This window comes from Pollicipes pollicipes, unplaced genomic scaffold (assembly GCF_011947565.3).
Source record: "Pollicipes pollicipes isolate AB1234 unplaced genomic scaffold, Ppol_2.1 Scaffold_4002;HRSCAF=4701_pilon_pilon_pilon, whole genome shotgun sequence".
NCBI lineage: Eukaryota > Metazoa > Arthropoda > Thecostraca > Pollicipedomorpha > Pollicipedidae > Pollicipes > Pollicipes pollicipes.
In genome coordinates this window covers 30,321,478-30,343,470 of record NW_023596420.1, presented here as the reverse complement: position 1 = coordinate 30,343,470, position 21,993 = coordinate 30,321,478, and the positions used below count along the sequence as shown (strand labels likewise).

General features: G+C 48.9%; 2 protein-coding genes across 2 annotated transcripts in view; both read left to right on the top strand.

The window, feature by feature from the left end:
• LOC119093243 (embryonic polarity protein dorsal) overlaps positions 1-21,993 on the top strand; it is a 111,473-nt gene that overhangs the window by 48,278 nt on the left and 41,202 nt on the right. The window lies entirely within an intron of this gene.
• Positions 2,556-8,512, top strand: LOC119093117 (delta(14)-sterol reductase TM7SF2). Its single transcript, XM_037216019.1, has 8 exons — positions 2,556-2,586; positions 2,875-3,206; positions 3,558-3,725; positions 4,118-4,301; positions 4,623-5,157; positions 5,948-6,075; positions 6,502-6,624; positions 7,199-8,512. The coding sequence occupies exons 1-8, from the start codon at positions 2,556-2,558 to the stop codon at positions 7,357-7,359; spliced, it is 1,662 nt and encodes a 553-aa protein (XP_037071914.1). The 3' UTR covers positions 7,360-8,512.

Here is a 21,993-nt window from a genome sequence, read left to right as displayed (position 1 = left end):
AGTGCATGACCGCATGCTGTTTTTATAAAGGTCCAGAGCAATGCTGAACTTCACCCGCCACTCGCGCCGTAGGCATCTCACGTCTCTGTTTACGCACGCTCCCGGCGGGCAATTACAAGCTCTCGGCCAATCAGAAAGCGAGGTTCAAAACGACGCCGCTCGGGCAGCGACATCGGACGCCGAATTTGTCTTGGTAGCGCCGCGAGGTTTATGTTCGTGGGGTGGTCAACGTTGAAAAGGCATCCGCATCGGTGAAGGTTAGTGCTAAGTATATGATGTGAGATGCGTCAAATTGTGGTTTAATCTTTTCGCGTGTCATTTATCAGATATTTGAAGTACCTGCGTGTTTAGGGCTGACCTGATCGCTTCGTCAGTGCGGCTGCCGCGCATCGCTTCGCTCAATGAAGTGCCGGCAATTTTATGAAATGATGGTGGATTTCTGTGCGCTCAGCGTAATGAGGCGGTGGAATTCAACTGGATGATTTCATTTGGACGGTTTACCTCTTGCATCTTTGCTGGGTTTCTCATTCCATTCACCAAAATATGGTTTGACTTGGTGAGATTATCCAAACTTGGCGGGAACATTGAATTGAAGAATTGTGGGTATAAAGTATTATATGACATGAAAAGTGGAAACAACACAGAATGTAACTCAGTCTGATTATTAAGTATGTTTTGAGAATCGGTTCACAAAATATGTGATGGAACATATGAATTGTAATATAGAGGTTAGTAATATGGAATGGAGCTAACAGTGGGTGGAATGAAATCCTGATGTGAGCAACAAAATTAGTGCTCAGAAAACTGGTGTGTGCAACAAATAGTAAAATAGATGCTATGTTCCCATAACCCAAATGCTTCCAACTTAAGTTTTTGTAGCCTGTACAACAGCAGATACATTTTCTAGTTGCACCAGAAATGGTTTAACAGAATCATGTCTGTAATCAGGGTATCTTGAGGTGGCATCATGGCCTAGTCAAAATTGGGTTGATATTGGAACCAAAGCTGTAAACCAAACCCAATGTCTTGTAAATCAGAATCAGAACTGATGACTGCTTTAGCTCTTTGCAATAGGATGCAAGTGTAGCCCAAGTAAAAAGTGCTAGGCTAGATTGTGTTAAAGACTAATATCCAGTGCTGGGGCCGCAGGCTTGTGCAATGCATAAGAGGCTGAGGCTCACACTGGGGCACTGGATCCAGTGAGTTGTTATGTTTCGTAATTAAGCTGGTGTAATTGTCTGAACTCTGACACCGCTTCAGACATTTCTATATGAATCAGTTTGACCATGACTTAATACAGTTTGCTTGCCCTGGTGTTAAGTGTCAACTCAAGCAGCATGCAGTCAAACAGAAGCCCAAAATGGTATAGCAATGTTGATTATCAGTGCAATAAATAAAGCAAGTTGTCTTCTGTTGATATGGGAAATTGCACAGGCCTGCAAGTTCTGTGTATTAATTCAGCTGGCTATTAAATCATTGGCTCTGCCTTTTGCTTTAAGTCTGGAGAGTTCCAAGGTACAGTTTATTTAAAGTCTGGAGAGTATCCAAAGTTCCTGGATCCTTTCCTCCCATACAACAATCTCAAAAACAGGCATGAGAAGTCTTGCCTTTACCTTTTGCCTGGCCATTTCTGTTGCTGAGCCAGTGCCTAAGTTATCATTTTGTTCTCAGATGCCTACAAGGGGCCGTACACCATCTCGTGGCAGAGCTGGCGTGAGTATTACCTTTGTTTCAGTCATAATATGCACATCATTTGTTATTGTGGGATGACTTGTGTTAGTTGAATATTTTGGCATTGGTTGATATCATGTTCATGTCTGTTTATCTACATCCTTGGATATCTATGTAAACATCTTATACTTAGTGCTATCAATGAAAAGCCCATATTTGCATCATAGAAGTTCATGAACTTGAGATCTGCTGTTGCAGGATCATTGCTGTGCATTCTTGATGCAGGGTATGGCAGTATGCTGTAGAAAATTATAGATTTGTGATCATTTTCAAGATGTTTTCTGCACACCAACCATGCATGATCTGGTTTCTTGGTGCAAGAAACTTATAGGTGTAGCACTACTTTATTTTTTTGTAGCTTTGTGCATGCCAGTGCAACACCTATCAACCCATCAAATCCATGTCCACTAGCCCGCACTGCCGCAGGCTGTCAAGAAGTCGCCGGCGCGCTCGCGATCGCGTAGTCGCGGACGCAAGTCGCCGGCGCGTGGCGCCCGCTCACCAGCGCGTGTCAGCAAGTCGCCGGCGAGGGTCAGCAAGTCACCGGCGAGAGCCAGCAAGTCACCGGCGAGAGTCAGCAAGCCGTCGCCGCCGCCGCTGCCGCGAAGCAGGTCGCCCGCCCGCGTCACCCGCCCGCGGTCCCCGGCGCGTGTGGCCGCGCCTGCGCCCCAGCCGAAACGTGAGACGCCGGCGCGGTTGCACAATCCGACTTGGCTGACAGAGTGTGTGTGTGGTTGTGTCTGGTCAGACTTGTGATATCGCCGAATACTTTAGTGCAGTTTCTTGTTTTTGTGTGCTGTTGCTTACAGTGTTCGCCGTTAGTGATGGGAATGTGTATGCCAGAAATATTGCCAGGTGACGCAGCAAAAGAAAACTGACACCTTTTATTGCTACCTTTTAGTTTGTGCTCTGATATGGCTACAATTAATCAACAAAGTTGACTTAAGTTGACTTAAGCATGGAGCACAGAGATAGCTGCTGCAACATCGCGATACTTCTCATTTATCCACCAAGGTTCAAACCAGAACTCTGCAGCCCAGTTAGAATGGAAACAGCGAATTTTGTCGAACAGAACGATGCTGGAAAATTAGGCGGGAGATATCCAGATTTTGTAACTAGATAGCTCAAACAAAGCCTTCCCAGTTGGTCTGGTGCATGACCAGCGATGTAGCGTCAGCGCCTGCTCCGGGAGTCCGCGACCAGTCCCGACCTGCGCCGCGCCGGCAGCCGCAGCTCTGAGGCCGGTGACGCCACCGTCGGAGCGGCCGGCCGCCGCGTCTTCGGTGCTGCTCACGTCCACGCCGAGGTCGGAAGCGCGGGCGCGCCGACCCATCTCGCGCACGGCGCCCGAGGCGGCCGTCAGCCCGGTGCCGGCGTCGGTGCCGGCTCCGTCGGCGGCGGCGGCGACTGTTGAGGTGGCGCCACCGTCGAGCGCCACCCGCCAGTCGGCCCGCATTGCCAGCAAGCTGAGGGAGGTGCGTGCTGTGCGTGGGTGGGCCGGGGGGGGGGAGGGGGACGGAAGTGACATCTTTACTTGTGTGAAGTCTGAAGTCTTATGTGAAGTGGCAGTAGAGCGATGGCATGCTTTCTCCGTACCGATCTCTCGTGCGGATAAGGTTGGCATTTGGATACGGATTTCTAATGTGGTTATGTACCAGGCTGCAGTGTAGATGTATGACCTGTGAGCACATGTGTGGCCGTAGCAGAGGACGACCGTCGTGACGCAGTCCGCTCCTGCACCGAAGCTAAGCCTTCGCGATCTCGTGTTCCGCGCTGGGCGAAAAAACTGGTCTACTGACGTTGTCCCCCCCCCCCCCCCCCTCCAGCTGGGCATCGACCCGGCGGCCGGAGGTGACACGCTGAAGGAGCCGAACGGCGACGACGAGCCGCTGAAGAAGGCGGCCAACACGGCCTCCTGGGGTCGCGTGCTGCTCTCGCCCGCAGTCTTCCTGCTGGCGCTCATACCGCTCTACCTGCTGTCTGCCTGCAACAAGGTAACAGGAGAGGAGAGCACCCGCCACAGCATAGAGCAGTGGGAGGCAGCACTGTTTACTGTATTGGGCACAGGACACTGCTGGTGTTCAGTACCTGTGGTTTCTGAATGAACAACTTTGCTCGCCGCCGTGGTAACACTTAAAGCAGCCTCTGATTTTGCAATGATGCTTTTCATGCGTGATGAAAGCAGTTTTTTGGGCGTTTGGGGTTCTTGATGATGCCAAGTACTGAAATCGGCTCACTGTTCCATATTGGTGGGATTTCTTGGAAACATGTAGACATGTTGTTCGTAAGTACGCGCTTCGCCACGTGCGACAAAGCACCATCGGGCTTCGCGCCGTCGGCCGTGGGCGCCGGCATCGCCGTCACGCGTCCTCGCCGCGGTTCGCAGAAGCACTGCAGCATCGGTCGGCTGCCGGACCTGCCGCGCGCGCTCAAGTCCTGGCTGGACCCGGTCGCCTTTCTCTACGTGTTCGGTCTGCTGGCGGTCCACCTGCTGCTGGCGCTGCTGCCGGTGGGCCGCGTCGTCGAGGGCCAGATCTCCAAGCAGGGTCTCCTGCGCTACCGGTGCGGCGGTACGTGCCGGCAGGGGTTACCGCGGGCTGTGCCGGGCGGGTGCGGATGTGGCGGGGGCTGGCCGGCCGGCCGCGAGTAAGACCTGAGTCGTTAGATTGAAGGCTGGGTGTAACCAGCTGGTGGGATGTGGATGGGGGATTCTTGCCATTTGATGACAACTGCGCCATTGTACTATCGCACATGTGCAAACTTCACTACCCAACGGTGCTGTAAGTTGTCTTCTATCCCCAACGAAAATTTGTTCATCTTAGCTGCTCTACAGTTCAGAATTCTGTCGCGTGTAGTTTGACGCAGGCGACATCTGCCGTCCGTTCTTGCAGGCTTCGTCTCGCTGACGCTGACGCTGAGCGGCGCCCTGCTCGCCTTCTACCTCGGCTTCCCGGTGCTTGCGGTGTTGCTGAAGCTGCGCCTGCTCCTGGTGTCGGCCACGCTGACCAGCGTGCTGCTAGCGCTGGCGCTGCACCTGCGCTCTCGCCGCGCTCACCTGCTCGACATCAACCAGGCCGGCGACACCGACTCGCTGCTGGTCAACCTGGTGGAAGGGCGCGAGCTCTCGCCTCGCCTGCTGGGCGTCGACCTGAAGCTGTTGGTGGTGCGCAGCTGCTGCGTGGCGACGGCACTGCTGGCGGTGCTGATGGCGCTGGCGGAGCGCGCCAGCCACGGCCAGTCGTCGCCCACACTGGTGACCGTCGCCGCCATGGTGGTCGCGCTCTGTCTCGACCGTATGTGGTTCGAGGACAACCTGCTTACCACCTACAGCTTCATGAACGAGGGGCTCGGCCTGCGCCAGCTGCTTGTGCTCCTCACGGCGCCGTTCTACATGACCTTCAACCTCCGCTTCATCATGGTCACTGGGTGAGTGACTGGGGCTGTGGGAGCTTGGTGTCGCTGGGATGCGCTGCTGGTGATCAACATTTGGCAGCCAGGTGCCCGGCTCCCATGGCTTTCACCTACTGGATTGGTCACCTAAATATTGTGCTGCCTGTCCTCTGTTTGCAAGACTGGCACTGGGTGTTTGTCGATGCTCACCAGTGGTTTTGCAAAACAATGGTGTTAGACATGTTTTGGGTATTTTGTTCCATCTGCACCCTCAAAAAGTCGCATCTTACTGTTAAATGTCGTCATTTGCCAGTTTGTGCTGTTCCCCTCTATGAATCTCCCTGCCCACCCCCACCAATATGTTGATGTCATGCTCAAAACTAGTTAAACTTGCACCATACCCCTGTTTTCTACGTGATGTCCGTGGAGCTTTGTGGTAAGGAGAGTTGGAGATTTGCATCACTGACAAAGGAGTTAATTTGTGTGACATTGGCTGTTCTGTCTTTCGGATGCTCTGCCTAGAGCTTGGCATTGGATTTGACTACGGAATTTGGGTATACTTCCCCAATGATCGAAGTGGTCACTACAGTTTAGCTGATATTTCTGCGGTATCCATGGCGTGTGCACACACGTCGCTTTATTAAAGATGGGGAGAATAGTGCGTGAAATTGGAAGAGCTCTGCTCATGGAGCTTCTACGTAAGTCAGAAATGCGGGATGCTCTGCTATGCTCGATGGTTTATTTTCCCGCATATCCGTTCAAACACCGCGTCTGGGCGGCCTGGCCTCCCGCCGCACCCTCTGATATAGCGTCGGTCCGTGTGCAGGGTCTCCCAGCCGTGGTACGGCCTGCTCGGCAGCGGCGTGCTCTTCATGGTCGGCTACCTGATCCAGCGCTCCTCCGACTCCCAGAAGAACGAGTTTCGCAAGAACCCCGTCAACCCGGCACTGGCCCGTGAGTGCGGGCGGGCGGAGGCGATCGGGCTCGCCCAAAGTGCGCGGACCGCAAACCCGATTTGTGCCCAGTGATATGGAAACCAGTTAGTTAGATACCAGACAGTTAGATACCAAACCAGACAGAAGGCCAGACATGGGGTGCTAAAAGACGGTTATGGTTAAGCGTTTGTTGTGGCGCCGCTTGTTGGCCTTTCCCACTGGTCTCGTTCACCGGCTGGCCCCACTTCACCAAGCTTTCCAGTTGCCATCAGTGTAAACATATGCTTGTGTAGAAGTCGTCAAATAGTTCCATGGGTATCAACTCAAGTCCTGGATAACTTGTTCATGGTGTGTCTGAACGTCAGTATTGCGCGTGACGTGGCTGGACGGGCGCCTCGCTCCTGCGTTCCGGCGGCGCGTCTGACCGGCGTGTGTTCCGCCGCAGACCTGGAGACCATCCCGACCACCAAGGGCAAGAAGCTGCTGGTGTCCGGCTGGTGGGGCGTGGTGCGCCACCCCAACCGGCTGGGCGGCCTGATCATCGTCACTGCCATGTGCCTGCCGCTGGGTACGGGCAGCGCTGGGCCGGCGTGCAGCGCGCCGTCCTTCTGCTGGCGGGAAGCGCGCGGCCGCGTGTCGGCGGCGGCGCCCCGGCCTTGCCGGTTACGGGTCTGGGTGCTCGCTTTTCAGCGGCAGACGAGTTGCCTTCGATCGAGATTGCTGTCGCTTTTAAACGTAGTGAACTGACGAGCTGAGCTGAATGTAACGATTTGGAACGTAACGTAACGAACTGGAATGTAACGTAGCGAACTGGAACGTACGTAACGAACTGGAACGTAGCGAACTAACGTAACGTACTGGAACGCAATGTAACCAACTGATTTGTTTAGATCGGAACAGAGCTACAACCGTGTGTTTCAAAGGAAGCTCTCACGCTCGCGCTGCTCAGTGTACCAACCGCCCACGTTTCTCTCCATTTGATGTGTCCCTAGCGTCGTTTGGACACCAGTGCATGCAGAACTCGGTTCTCCCTGGTCATCGCAACCATCCCCAATGCCAGTGTGTTCCACCGGCCGCCGCCGTCACTCGTGCACCTACGAATGGCGGCATTCCGTCTGACAAGCGTCCCGTCGTGCCGGCAGGCTTCCAGCACGGCCTGGCCTGGCTGATGCCGCTGTTCGCCGTCGTCACCGCGACGCTGCAGACGCGCAAGCTGGACGCTCACTGCCAGCGCAAGTACGGCGCCGCGTGGGACCGCTACGTGGACCGCGTGCGCCACCGCCTCGTGCCGGGCGTGTACTGAGCGCCGGCGGCGGCGGCGCGGCCGTCTTCATCCGGACCGCTCGCCCACTCATCTGTACATTCATCCACAGGAGGGCTTTAGATAGGGCTCATCGGCGGCGTGGTTACGTCCACGCTGAAGCTCTGGCTAGAGCGCGTGCGGACCGGGTCGTGGCGACGCAGCGCCGGAATGCGTGTGTGTGTGTGTGTGCGCGCGCGTGACGATGCGCCGTCTTTGGCTAAGGAACTACGCGTTGCCAAATTAATGGCTTACTGCCTATGTTGGGCTCACAGTGGGGTGAAACTGACATTGCTGCGTACTGGAGTTCAAACACCGTTCCTATGGAGTCCGTAATAACGAACTTGTCGCCCGGTCACGCATAAGGAAGCCACTTTTCTCAGGTCAATGGGTTCGGCACCTCGTGTTTTATGCAGCGCGTCGGGAAATTTGTGAGAATGTCCTCGAAGCGACCGATTTGGATATGTTCACCGAGGCGATCTCTCGCCGGGGCTGTAGTCCTGCTCAGACAGTAGGTGTGCGAGCGTGCGTGGTCTGACTCATTCTGTGTACATACCCATCGGCGGGGGCAGTCGGACAGGAGCGCGGGAGCGTAGCTGGCTCGACACCAGTGTAGTGCGAGACCATTTTCACCCACGAAAATAGACCGTAGTGTCTCGGTGCGGGATCACGTCGCCCGGAGCCCAGTCGGCCTCGCTCGGTTCTGGTTGGGCGCCGCAGGTTTCAGTTCGGGGCCGGTACGCTTCATAATTTGGGGATTTGAACCTGGGTGAAGCGCTGCCGGATCGCCTCGGAGCGTAGCTGGTCCCTACGTACTGGAGAAGGAGGGTCGGAGTCAACAGCGTGGAGTGCGACAGTGACTAGCTGAGATTTATGTCGTAGAGTTGATTGGTTTGGGTGCAAGGCGGCAGTAGAGCTCTTGACATAAGTGCTGGCAACTCGGTTGCATTGGCGTGGTGAGGATGTTTGTTTTGTTCAAGACAAAGGTCATCGTTTTCAGTGCACAAACCACATAGTTGCATGCACGTTGATATGTCACCAGTTTTAAGGTAAGTGCATGCCTGCCGTGTCATTTGATGGTTGCCTCGACATTGCAGGTAGTCTGGTAAGAATGATTTTGGACTTGATTATCTACTCAATACACGGATGAATTTTGCCCCGATATTTGTGCCTCTTGCGTCATATTTTACATGAGCGAAGAAAGATGGCTGCCATATTAAATGACTCAATCCCTGAAAATTAGTGTGCGTCGCCGTGATACTTTGTTGTTTAAGGAGTGCGTTGCTGGCTACGAGCTAAGTGACATCGTTGGGCGTGGATGCGGCGGCGGAGGGGCCCGACCGCCACGCACCAGCCGTGCATGGAGCGGAGTTTCGCCGTCAGCCGTCGGCTGACTCGCGTCGACGCCACCAAAGGTGCAACTGGTGGTGCGAACACTGGTGCAACCGAAGGCTGCTGAGGTGCAGCGTTACTTTCTCGGCTGCCGGCAAGCGCCACGGACAGCGCGTGCTGGGTGTCTACAGCTTTGGCGGCTGGTTACCGCCGCAGTCCGGGTGGGGGGGGGGGGGGGGGTCACGTGTGCACGTGCCGCCTCCAGCTATCAGGGGAGCGACTTGCCAGTCTCCGGTGAGCACCCGATTCAGTTCGGTGCCCGTTCTTTCGATACTCCGACCGAATGCCAGTTGAGCACCTCATGTGGTGGGAGATTGTGTGCTCCCTGGCGCTCGTCAGGCAGCTGGGAAGCCAGACCAAGGGCACCTCTTTGTTGCATGACTACGCAAAGATTAATATATTTCTATGTAACGCTTCGAGCCGCTACCTGGCGTTCACGTGTACTATCCTGCCGATTTCGGGGGTGGGGGCTATGAAGAATCGCGGATCTGTGAGCCCGATTTGTAACTCACGACCTTCAAAGGGATGGAAAGCTTTATTCATCCAATGGAATTCGTGGTGCAGGAGGCCCTCTGAAGACATTTGAGGTCATCGCCCAGCGGTCCGGGATCCTTATATGACCTGTATTCAGCCCTGTGAGCCCAGTGAGCCTTTCAGCCTTCCAATCGGAGCCCTTGATCGTTGGTCGCGAAGGGCCCACCGGGCACCTCCGGACACTGCCCGTGACCGATTAGGAGCCCCTCGCCAACACAGGACCCCTGTTAAAACACTGAGCTGTTGGACAAGACGAGGGCCCCTAAATCACCTAGAGGCCCAGACCAATTAAGACGCGGGCCCCAGCCTTCCCTGTCCCTGCTTGAAAAATGAACCCTCAGGCCCAGGCCGACACGGAGCCGACTGTTCAGTACTGGAAGTACTGAACGGTCGGCTCCGAGTGATGCGACGTGGCGGCACAAAGCCTTGTAAAACTATAGAACTTGAATAGCCAATCTTGTGGTGCACAAATGAAGGCACTTCTGCCTTTAACTGTCCCTTTCCTGAAGTGGGTCCAAGTTAGGTCACGGTTCTCAGCAAAGACAGTTGCTTATAAGAGAAGCTTTTCAGACGAAGGCATCAAACTTTGAGAAGGTTTCTTAGACAACTAGACAATAAATTTTAGGACTACAACTAATTTTGTTCACTAGTGTCGCGTACGAGGTTCACATGAAGGTAAAAGCTAAGCAGTCTTTATCGGAGAGCTTGTTTATTGTAGTTTTTGACGTCATTTTCAAACTCCTTGACTAAAAGGCAGAAGAGGATTTCTGTGTTTGACTTTCTGAAGGTCAGGGCAGCTTAATAACCTAGAGTGATCCTGTTCTTTCTTTCTGTAACAAACCTGTCGCCATTGCTGGTTTGTGACACAAGTTTTAGATTCATGTGCTAAAATCACCCCGATTTTTTGTGTCTTAACACTAAATGTCATAGAGGGTAAACTGAGCTGAAATCGCCCCTAAATGCCCTTTTGCTTGGAAAACGTATCTAGATTAAAACTAGTTGCGTGATGATGTCCGAGGACACTTCGACGGACTCGGACTCGGCTAACGCGATTGACATTTTACCGCATTTGACCCGAAGCTCACGCTCAAGGGCTCTTAAAACACCACGAAAAAAGTCAGCATTCATGCCCAGCAGCCCTTAAACTTTGGCGACGAGCTCTCTTACTTTGTAATATCCGGGGCTGCAGATTGATCCCCTACTTCCCCTTCCCCTACCACCCATCCAGCGTGTCCCATTCAACCGACCATCCGGGCACGGATTCAAGGCTCGCGCGCTTTTAAGCTGCGTGATTCAATGTCAAGGTCGCCTTTGAGTCAGAAAGCTGCTCCGACAACAAAATGGCCGTTCGAAAACGGCCGGTCATTCTGAACTGCACCGCGAAAAGATCGTAAAATACTGACTTATTTACAACGGCAAGTAAAACAAGAGAGCTACAAGAGGAGGCGTAGCGTAGCAGTATTTCAGAACCTGTGGAATGATACGTCTATGTGAGCTTCAAAAAATTTGCTCAAGTCGGGCTAATCGACAAAAACGGCACGTACCGGCAAGCGGAGTCTATATGAACTCGCCCGCAGTATTGCCACATTTACTGCGCAGACTCCATCAGACAGCTAAGCTGATTTCTCAAGGTTTTATCGGGTTCCGCGGCTGCCGCTGCCGCCGCCGGCACCAGCAGCAGGCTCATGAGAAACCCTGCCAGTGGAGGCGAGCTGCTACGCATGGCTGCACCGCACGAGACCGACTGCCCCTTGACGCCTCCCCCCGTGCCATTCGGCCGGGCAGGTTGAATGGTTTATCGAATGAGCCGCCATCGCGAGCCGGCTCAATGACAGCGTCGTTACGGCCGCCAGTCATCCCCGTTCCCATGGTCTGCACCACTGTGTGCTCGCACAGCTGGCGTCAAGTGTGCCAAGTGCCTTTTGACGACGATGACGTTTCGAACGTGCCATTCGTTTATGGTCAAAAGCCAAGTGAAGGCACGGACAATGGGCAATTAATCGCACGTATGCTGTTAAGCCTCCGCTTCAGAAACGTCGATGATTTCATGAATGCGCACAATGCGGCGATATCGATTTGCACCGCGCGCCAACGTTCTAAGGCCCTCATGCGATGAGCATCAGGTGTAGTGCGTCAGAGAAGAGCGGTGCGATCAATGGCATTGGCTGCCCCGAACGAAACCTCGCGGTCGAAACCAGCTTATGCTGGCACAAATATGGAGCAGCATCTGTGGCGCACTGAGGTGTGAAAAAAACTTGCTGAATCTGAATGTAAGCTTGATCTAAATACACACTTGCAATACAACACAACAGCACATGCAACACGTGCTACACCAACACATGCAATACTCCTGTATGTCTATTCACTCCAACTACATTATCTTTCAGCTACGACTGTTTTCTTCTGTACTCTGTTTCAACCGCGGTGGGATTGACAGCTATAGTTCTGCTTATGTTTAACACGCGCTCGGGTGGCCGGTTGGATAGATACCCTTCGCTCGGGTGGGTGTCACCTTGACTCCCTAAGATCTCAGTAACTAAACGAGTTAGAGACACCAAATACACAAGGTGTATCGACCTGTACATGAACTCGCTTAGTCAAATTTTGAGGTTCTTAGGTCGTGACCTTTGGGTCAAGTAAGGTCAAACAAGGTCAAATTCGAGGTTGGTCTCCAAAGAGCCCCCTGAATTTAGATAACTATTCTAAGCAAAAGATCGCACGCTCATTTAAGGTCATTGACCTTGCTTGACCTTTTGGAAGTCATCGTGATCAAAGTTATACAAACTTGCTTCGAGTTTTGCATTTGAGTAAGCGGCAAAGATAACGTTAGACAGTGTGTTCTTAAAAGCAAAATTCTTACCCGGGCCATTTTAAGTCAGTGACCAATTCTGAACTAAAAAAAGTCTATCATAGATGTATAATGCAGTTCCTGTTATCACTCATTTTGAAATGAGCACCAGAAGCCACCCCATAAAGCAAGCCCTAAAGTCATAGCCCTAGAGTCATAGCAAGCCCTAGTGTCATAAATCAGGTTGGTTTTGACCTTGGTCTGACCTTTATACCTGACCCCAAGTAAATGGTATGCGCTTATTCAATTGTTGTGTTGCCTAAGAAATTATCTCAGTGATGTATGGCTTCGTCTAACATTCAGCTGTTCCATCAGATTGAACGATTCCCGAGAAATAGCATTCGCTGAAAACATGGCCTGACTTTGACCTGCCAGAGGTCGGCGACCTTACGAGGTACATCTAAATTTTGTTTATGCCAGACGATCCATGATTCAGTTTTCTACAGCTATGTCAAATTTGGCACGGCTACGCCGCGCTGTTCGGAAACCATTCCGGAAAAACACTTTTGGGGTGGTCAATTTGACCTTCCACCCGAGCGCGTGTTAAATAAATCATTGGCAACGTGCTGAAAAAGGGAGGGAGAACGGTAAACAACTCGATCTTAATGAGAGTGCCCCAAAGTAAAGGCTGGTGGTTGTCCCTATATGGCGTCTTTTCATCCTTATCCAATCCTGTCTACGAGTGAAACTAGAGTGGTAAACATGGTCCTGGGAACCCTCTAATATCTGTATTTTAAGGTGTCTTTTTTATCACAGATAACCCTTGACAAAAGGTTAAGATCCATGTGATGCCTTCTCACTAAACTCCATCACTACCTCAAGAAAATGCTGACTGCACCCCTGATCTTACTCCTATCCCGCAATTACATCAGTTTTTACGACACCCCAGACCAGTAAAAGGATGTGGGATGCTCACGGTTGGTGAGGGTAATGTAGTCTGATAAAGCGCTGAAATCCATAAAATAATAACAACCGCACTTTTCTCGATATCTCTGCAGTTTCTAGCACCCGTATCTGTCAAGCCAAACAATACTGAGCTCATGCGCAGAACACGGTCAGTCCACACAAGTGACCTCTTCAAAAGCGCTCAAAACTTGAATTTAAGCATTTAAATAATGTCAAGACATTGACCGGCTCCAATGCACGGTGAATGCAGGAGATCGGCTTCTATTCACGTTTCCAAAGTCCCAACAGCATTCTGTTAGGGCCCACCAGATCAGCAGCGCCGTGTATTCAAATTAATCGCTTTTTCAATTGGGCGTCGGGTCATATTCGTGAAGCTTACGATTTATTCAGCGATTTATTCAGCGACGGATTCTGATTTATCTGAAACCAGTTATAGGACCAATTATGGCACACGAATATCGAGCATAACGCTTATTTTGAAATATCGTGTGACCATTAAGGTCAAAAGCAAGTTCAAAGGACAAAATGCTCTATATCACCAAAAAACCACCGCCCAGTTTTGTATTTGCAAGCTTCAAGATACTCACAAGCGCAAGAGCTGGCGTCCATTAAAAAAAAACTGACTTCTCAAGGTCATCCATCAAGGGCAAACTAAGGCTCAAATGACGGGAACTCCATATTAACGAGAGATTACCGGCATATTTAAACTACCAAGCACCAGAACATTTACCACAGGAAGAACTACCATACATCAAATAGTTCTGATCTATCAAAATTACCCTTCAGGATAAAATTAATGCTTAAAGGATAATAATCTCCAGATCACCAAAAAGTAAAGGCCGATTTGAAAATTGTAAGCACCCGTTTCGTTTAGAATGGCTTCTGAACGGTGCGGCGTAGCAGCGCCAAATTTTGCATAGGTATAGAAAACTGAATTGCCAATCGTCTGACACCAAAAAAGGACATGTGCCTTGTGAAGCCGCTGACCTATGGCAGGTTAAAGTCAACCCATGGTTTCAGCAAAGGCAAGTTCTAGGGAATCGTTCAGTCTGATTCAAGAACGGAGTGTTAGACGAAGTCATACATCTCTGCGATACTTTCTTAGGCAACACAACAACTGAATGAACATATTACATTGATCTAGGGTCAGGTATGAAGGTCAGACCAAGGTGAAAACCAACCAGTCTCATCACTCTAGGGCTTGCTGTGAGAGGTAGTTTCTGGGGCCCATTTCGAAATTACTATGCACCTTCCATGAACTTGTTACAGATTAGAATAGGTCACTGATTTAAAATGACCAAGGCCGACATTTTGTTTTTAGAACATACTGCCTGCAGTTATCTTTGTCGCTTATTCAAGTGCAGACTCAAAGCAGTCTTGTATGATGTTGGTCACCATGACCTTCAAAAGGTCAACCAAGGTCACTGACGTTAAATGGGAATGTGACCTTTGGCTTAGAGCAGTTATCTAGGTTCTGGGATCACTTAAGAGACCAACCTGAAATTTGACCATGTTTGACCTTACTTGATCCGAAGGTTATGAAAAAAGAACCTCAAACTTTGACCTAGGTGAGTTTACGTACAGGTCACCACACCCTGTAAATCTGATGTTTCTAGCTCTCCTAGTTCCTGAGATCTCAGGGGGAGTAAAATTGATCCCCACTCTAGTGAAGGTTATCCAACCGGCCACGCATGCGCGTGTTTAAGGTCAAACTAGGGCTAAAATGAGGGGAGCGTTGGCAACTGTTTAAGATATTTACTCAGAAACAATTCGGATCTACCTTTCTACGCCCGAAAAATTCAAAATACGACATTGTCGCGCTATATTTGACAACAGTAGGCTAAAATCCAAACTACAAAATTGCCAAGCAGCATTTACTTTCTACTTGCACGTAAGCCCAAACTTGATAATTATTTGGTTTAAAAAACATGGTACCTACGCATAATTAAAAGCTAAACTCACCACAACAAAATATAGTTTGCTTAATTCTAGCCTAGCCAGGCCTTGAACGATGTTGTTGAATTTTCCATTACCTTTTGACGGCAGTTAGTTCATGCGCTGGTAAATAATATGATGCTTGGAAAGCTCAAATTGGCCGGGATTTTGATTTGTGGTAATATGGAATTCTCCTTATATTGAGCCTGAATTTGACCCTGCATGGTGACCTTGAAAGGCCAAAACCTTTTGACAGATGCTAGTTTTTGCACTTTCAATATTCTGACTCTTGCAAGTTTAAAATCAGTCGGTAATTTTGTGGTGATAAAGTTCCCCATCATCCGACCCTCCTTCTGAACTTGCAAGACACATGGTATTGCAAAATAAACGTCATCTTCGATGTTTTCGTGCATTATTAACCATATCACGTGTATGGGTGAATAAAAACAGAGGGATCAGAACTCGCTGAACAGATCGCTAAATAAATATCCAGCATCACGAACATCCATGTAAGGATCAGCCACGCTTCGATGCAGTTCGCCAGTGCTTCAACATGGTTAAGATTCCCAAAATTGGGAGGCGTGCCAGCCCCAAACTGAAACTTGCGGCGTCTAACTAAAATCATGCGGGACCGACGGAGTTCTGTGTGACCCACAACAAGATACTACGGTTTATTTTTGTGGGTGAAGCTGGTCTCACACTACGCTGGTGATGTACAAGCTGTGCTATCACGCTCCTGGCGACTGCCATCGCCAATGGGCATGCACGGAGGATGCAATTTTTGAAAAGAACATTAGCAATTTTGCGCTTTTGTTTTAAGCCGTTTGGAGGAGAGCGTTAACACCGATAGAAGCCAACTTGGCGGCATTTGCTGTTAATTACGCATTTGCTCTTTCCAACAAATGGCGTTCCTGACCCGCTACAGGAAAGAGATGCGTGAGTAAATTACCGCACTACTTTTGGTGGGTTTTGTTATCAAAGTGAGGGTGGTGTTCAGTCATTCATTCTGAATTTTATGTCAAACAAATTTGCTTTGATTCAGTGCGTCTATTCTAATGCCAGGCAAGCATCATGGTACGGGAATTGTAAGTAATCCTTCGTTTATTCTCTCACGCGGCTTGGTGCTCGGGAAGAACTCAATACACCCATACATCTTAAAACTCAACTGCTGTTGTGTTACCGGAATCGTCACTTGGAATCTACGAAGGTCACGATTGCGTACCATTGTGCATGGAGCTTATATAAGCAATCATATTAATACCTTAACAGTTTGGAGACTCTCCGCTCGCGGCTGGAGCGCAGCTTCCTTGACCTGCTGACTCTTCAGTCACTCTTTCGGTGGTTGGACAGCCAGTTTACTCCAGCTGGACTTCCTCTGACGTTCTCGTTTCTTGTGTAGCTTTTACCATCGAGAGGAAAGGGCTCTGATTCGGCCCTCTCTGCTTCCGGGGCCCCCCTCCAACCCTGACATCGTTAAACTGCCAGGTAACAAAGCTCCGTACTGACGGCATGCTTCCCGTAAGCCTTCCAAAGTTAAGTGACATCAGTGCCTCCAGTATGTTTTTCAAACCAAACACAGTGTGCTGTATGCTGGTTGTTTTTTTGCTCTTCAACCGCGTACGTTTCTTTTTCCCGTAAATGGTGTACCGCGGTGGGTTATGATAAACTTTGGTGAGTAATGAAAAAAGCCCGAAAGCATGAGCAATAATAAACCTTAAAGCAAAAATGCTGGATTTGTATTGCGTATAGGTTCGTGAAGCTATGTGTGCACGCTTCCGACAGCAGCAATGTTATGTTGCTTGCCACCTGTTTGGTGTACACCTCCGAGGCTGAAACTGTAGAATTTACTGAAGTTTTGCTACGCAAAGAAGTAACACTGGGACCCAAAGCGTCTAATGTATTGCGACGGAACGTGAACGGCTTCTCTGCCTAGCCGACTATCGTTCGTACAGTCCGACAAAAGCGGTTCTATTCCTAAATGGAGATGGAGCATTCTTTTCAACGTCATGCATCTTTTGGCATTGAAAGCAATTCACCATAGTCTGTTGTTAACATGCTATCTAAAATCAAAACCTGATTTACCCGATATGTAATGTCATTGTCGCCGGGAGATTTGACGCCCTGTTCTTCGTAGTGATTGTTAAGTGTTTGTGTTTTGTGTATACTGCGACGATATTGTTGGATAGTGATGCGTGTGTTGTATAGTGAGCTTTACTACGCTGTTGGATAATGATACGCGTGTTTAACGTGAGTTTGCATGCGTGTCGGCCTCATTCCGTCCCGCATTTCATTGGTTGGATCGCATGCTCACTTGCTGTACGCAGCTCGTGCGATTCTGCCTGTGGTTAGGGCGTCCAACCGCTGCACAAGTGGCCCATCCGTCCCGATGTGCACGTGCACGTGACCAGTGTGCATTCGCTCACCAAGCTCAGCGACGCGGCCGCGTTCGGTCAGATCGCGGCTGACCGACGGATGGCAGGTGTGTAGCTTACTATGACTGCGAGTTTGCCTCTTGGTACGCAACGCTTCTTTGGATTTGAGTTAGGTTTCCGGTATCGAGAAGTTCAATCATGTTGCATTTGTGTGGAGTTCTTTGGCTGGGAGGGACCAGTTTGCTCGAACTGTTCGCTGTAAGGACAGTCCCGGACGTGTCCTAACCGCACGTGACCAAATCAGTGCCTTGGGGATAGGACGCCCATCATTGCTCGGACACAGCGCGCGGCTCTCGTAGCGAGTCGTCACCCAGCATTACCCGGCGCCTCCAGACTAACGGCGCCGCGCCGCTGACAGGGAGTGACTCCAGCACCAAGTCGTCGACGAACGGCTCCGGCTCGAGCTCAGTCGAGGGCCGACCGCTGTACGAGAGCCTCAGCCTGCACAGACCGCCGTGCAAGGTGTGTGCGGGCGGCGCAGGTGGCGCCACTGGTGCGCCCCGAGCTTGTGATGGTCCCGGTGCCGCAGCGGGCTGGGCTTAACCGGGCCACACTACTGAAGCTGGCCGCGTGGAGTACTGCCTGACTGCTCCCTGTTTGCAGTTCATGTTTAAGGAGATATAATATGGCACTGCTTGCTTCTCTCTGAGTCGAGTCCTATTTTTTGTTGCCAACTGGTTTGAAAGCATTGCATCGGCACTATGTTCTGTGCTGCATGCGCATCACTTAGTGTTGATTGTTACGCCTGTGTTATAAAACAGCGTGCATTCACCGATCCTCATGGATTTAAGTTGTAGTGAGTGGATGCATTGACTTGTTCGTATCACGTCTTACTCTTAGATCACCGGTTTTATCTATTCGAACAGCAAGCAGATTTTGTGTTTAGTTTAGTAGCACAGTTGTCTGTTTGGTTTCCCAGCCTTTTGGAGGTGGTGTAGGTGGCAGAGCCAGCGGCAGGCAGAGCCTCCCGTCAAACCCAAGCCACGGTCACCGGACAGATAGTAGCCAGGGTCGACCGACATACAGTAGCCAGGGTCGACCACCAAGCGAACTCAGGGAGCTAGAATCGGTTTTAAACGAGGGTGGGAGTGAAAGATTCCGTCACCAAGAGACCGTGCGGGAGTGAAAAAATCAATTCACAAAAGATGGAACTTATGGGCTCGTAACTGATGCTTCAGCAGGCAAAGCCATCTACTTCAGGCTGGCATGGACGTAATATCAGAAGCCTGACAAAAGTGTTCTGTTTTTAACATCTTAGGCCATTAAAGTGAAACAGAATACATTAAAGCAAAGCAATTTCATGACAGTATGATGAGCATAAAAGTTATTAACACCAATAACTTGATGCTGCACTTTGCACTTCCCTCCCACAGCACTTTTAACAAAAAAGCAAAGGAATTCAATAACAAAATAACAACAGAAAATTCAACAAGCATAAAACACCCAAACAAAAAAAAAAGGATTGGACTCCTACACATCAGCCCATCAACAAGTCAAACACAATAGACACCTCTGGCTTCTGTTGAGATGGGGTCAGGGAAAACAAACATGTTGTCACTGTTTCTTACAAAATTTCCCACAGGTGAAAGATGAATATCTGTAATATATATATATATATATATATATATATATATACATATATATATATATACATATATATATATATACAATAGACACCTATATACAAAGACCTATATACAATAGACAAAGTATATATACACACATATATATATATATATATATATATATATATATATATTATATATATATATATATATATATATATATATTCACCTATATGTTTACAGCAGCACTAAAAATATGATAAGCACATGCTAAAGCTAATTTTTGGCTGGTTTCAACTTGCATTTCTATTTAGTTCATTTCTGTATGCTTGTTGACATCAGACAAAGTTGACAAAACATAAATCAAAACATTTTAAATCACTTTGAACGACTTATTTTGATTGCCATGGTTAATCTATTACAAGGGCAATGATGGGTACGTTCCACAAAGCAATCACTCTTCCCTAAAAGTAACATAACTTTTGGATGACCATAACAGTATTGGTGCTGGCCTTTTCAGCTGCAGCGAAGGCATCCATTTAGGCTTATTTATTCATATTCAATGACAAAGTTTGAGACGTTGGCTTTGTTGGTCTGACTTTGTTGTTGATGTTGATGTTGTTGACGTTGATGTTGGTCTGACTATTTGCTTAATGCTGATATTCACCTCATATTATAATTGCTATGAGGCTCAGAGTATCCCACTGTTAAAAGTATAGTGCATATATACAGTACAGTCATTTGCCAGTCAGCAAACCATGACAGCTATATAAAACAATTGGTTGAAACAGCCATGAGGGACCACTTCAATAAATCTGGGGCAAATAATCAAGAATATGGAACAAAGTAAGCCCATTGCATGCCTTGTGACATCATAATTTGTATTATGACAAAACTCGAAGGATTAAACAGAAAATGGCTAACTCTGGTTTCCACCATGTGTTTAAAAACGGGGTAAGGTAAGCATGACTTGGTGCACAGGAGACTTACTGGGCTTCTTTCCGGCCCCCTCAAAACAAAAAGTCATACCTTGTCATGGTCCTGCTGGCAGACAGAGTCATCCCATTCAACCTCCCAAATATAAATATAAATCATGGCCTACCAACCTACGAGATTAAAATGCAAAACAAGTAAGAGGTGTGCATGATAAATATTTCCAGAGGGCAGAATTTCGCCATCAAACACTTTTGTATTAGTTGAATCAGGTCTGTCCCAAAGCTCTGTATGGCAGCATTAGGATAGCCTTGTCACGTAGCCTGGTGAGTTAGACACTCGAAGGCTTATATTTATCAGTATTGAGCACCGCATGAACTAAGAAAACGGTTAACCGAGAGTTTAACGGGGCAAAATGTGGCGGTAACAATAAGTTTCGTGCTTCAAATTGTCTCTTTTATTCTCTGTGAATAGTTTACTCTTGGGTGCATATCAAACATGTTTGGGCGACTGGCGAATTAATCCAATTTATGTATGAAATAGTACAAGCTAGCAGTTGGGGTATCTTGCAGAGAACTTGATCAACATTTTTAGCAGCAGATGGTACTTCTAAAGGCAATCGAAAAGGAAGGAAGAATAAAGTGGTATCACACTTGTATGATATCAGGAAAAACAAAAATAGTTGAATAAATATACAGACCGATGCTTTTCTGGCAAAGTTTTGTTATCAGCTGATTTGACTTAAAATCTGTTAATGTGAGTGATCAAATGGTTATGTCCATCTTGTAAATTTAATTTAGAAAATATTCCTTGAATTTCATACTCCTGCATTTCGGGAGTAATGCAATTTAGTGATCAAGTTTCCTCGGGAAAAAATATGCGGAGTAAAACTCTCTACCAACCTTGCTGGTGTTTGCACCAGGCTCTGCTTTCGTGGTGTGGTGGTGAGACCAAAAAAATAGCGGATGCGCGAAAACCTTGCAGTTGGCACATAGCTGCCGATTGTGATGCATTTTGTAAACAAACCAAACTTAATGTGTGCAAGCGGCTGGAGTCGCTGGGGTTCTTGGGCTTGAAGGTACCTGGCGCCCTTGTTCTGTGCATACATAGACATGATTCAGATGTAGGTGAGGCAGGACATACCCGTAGGCGTCCAGGTTCTATGTATCCTCGTTTATGCTTGGTGGTTTCAAGTGAGCTCGGTTTTGGATGACATCTGAAAACCTCAGAAAGAGAACTAGGGTTTGGCATGTGCGAATAGACAATGTCGGGCAGGAGTGAGAAATTCAATAAAAGGGGGAAGGGAGTGAAAAATTCCCACTCATAGGGTGTTGCTTTACACCCAAAGTCGGCAATTCTAGGACACTGAGCGGACTGAGTCAGAAAGCTCCTCCGGCTACAGCAGCGCTTTTTCCCAGGGTAACCTCCAGTACTACTGCACATGCGCTCCCAGCACAGCTTCCGGTACGGATCCACGCGGTCGCAGCGAGCCGACCCGGAGCGGCACGGACAGCAGCTGCGGCCCTTCCGATCTAATGTGATCCCGCGGGATCAAATTAGATCGGAAGGGCCGCAGCTGCAGATTAGATTAGATCAGAAAGGCATATTAGATTTGACACTAGAAGTGCTTTGTATTGATAAAGCACTAAATTAATGTGCACAGCAGCCTGTTCCACGCAAGCCATTATTAGACATGGTTGAGTTGTTCTCAACACACACAGAGTTGTTCTCAACACACATGTTGAGAACAACTCTGCACTGTGTGAAAACTAGGATAAAAGGCAGAGAAATACATGAAATGTTGGAAGACGTATCAGTATAGGAGGGGAATTGTACTCGAAACCGTGTTGTTTCGTCAGTGTGTGATTTGAAGTGCTATTGTGATTTGACCTCGTGGAACCATTGCGAATCGCGGTTGTATTTAGACGTGGAAAGATTTGGAATCCATGTTCCGAGCCACTAGTTTGTCGTGGGATGAGGCCTAAGTTAGAAACGTATGATGACGTATAGATAAATTACCAAGAAATAAATCTCTTCCGTGGGGATATTTACCGCTTTTTGATAGATCTGACGACTGACGAATTTAGTTTCT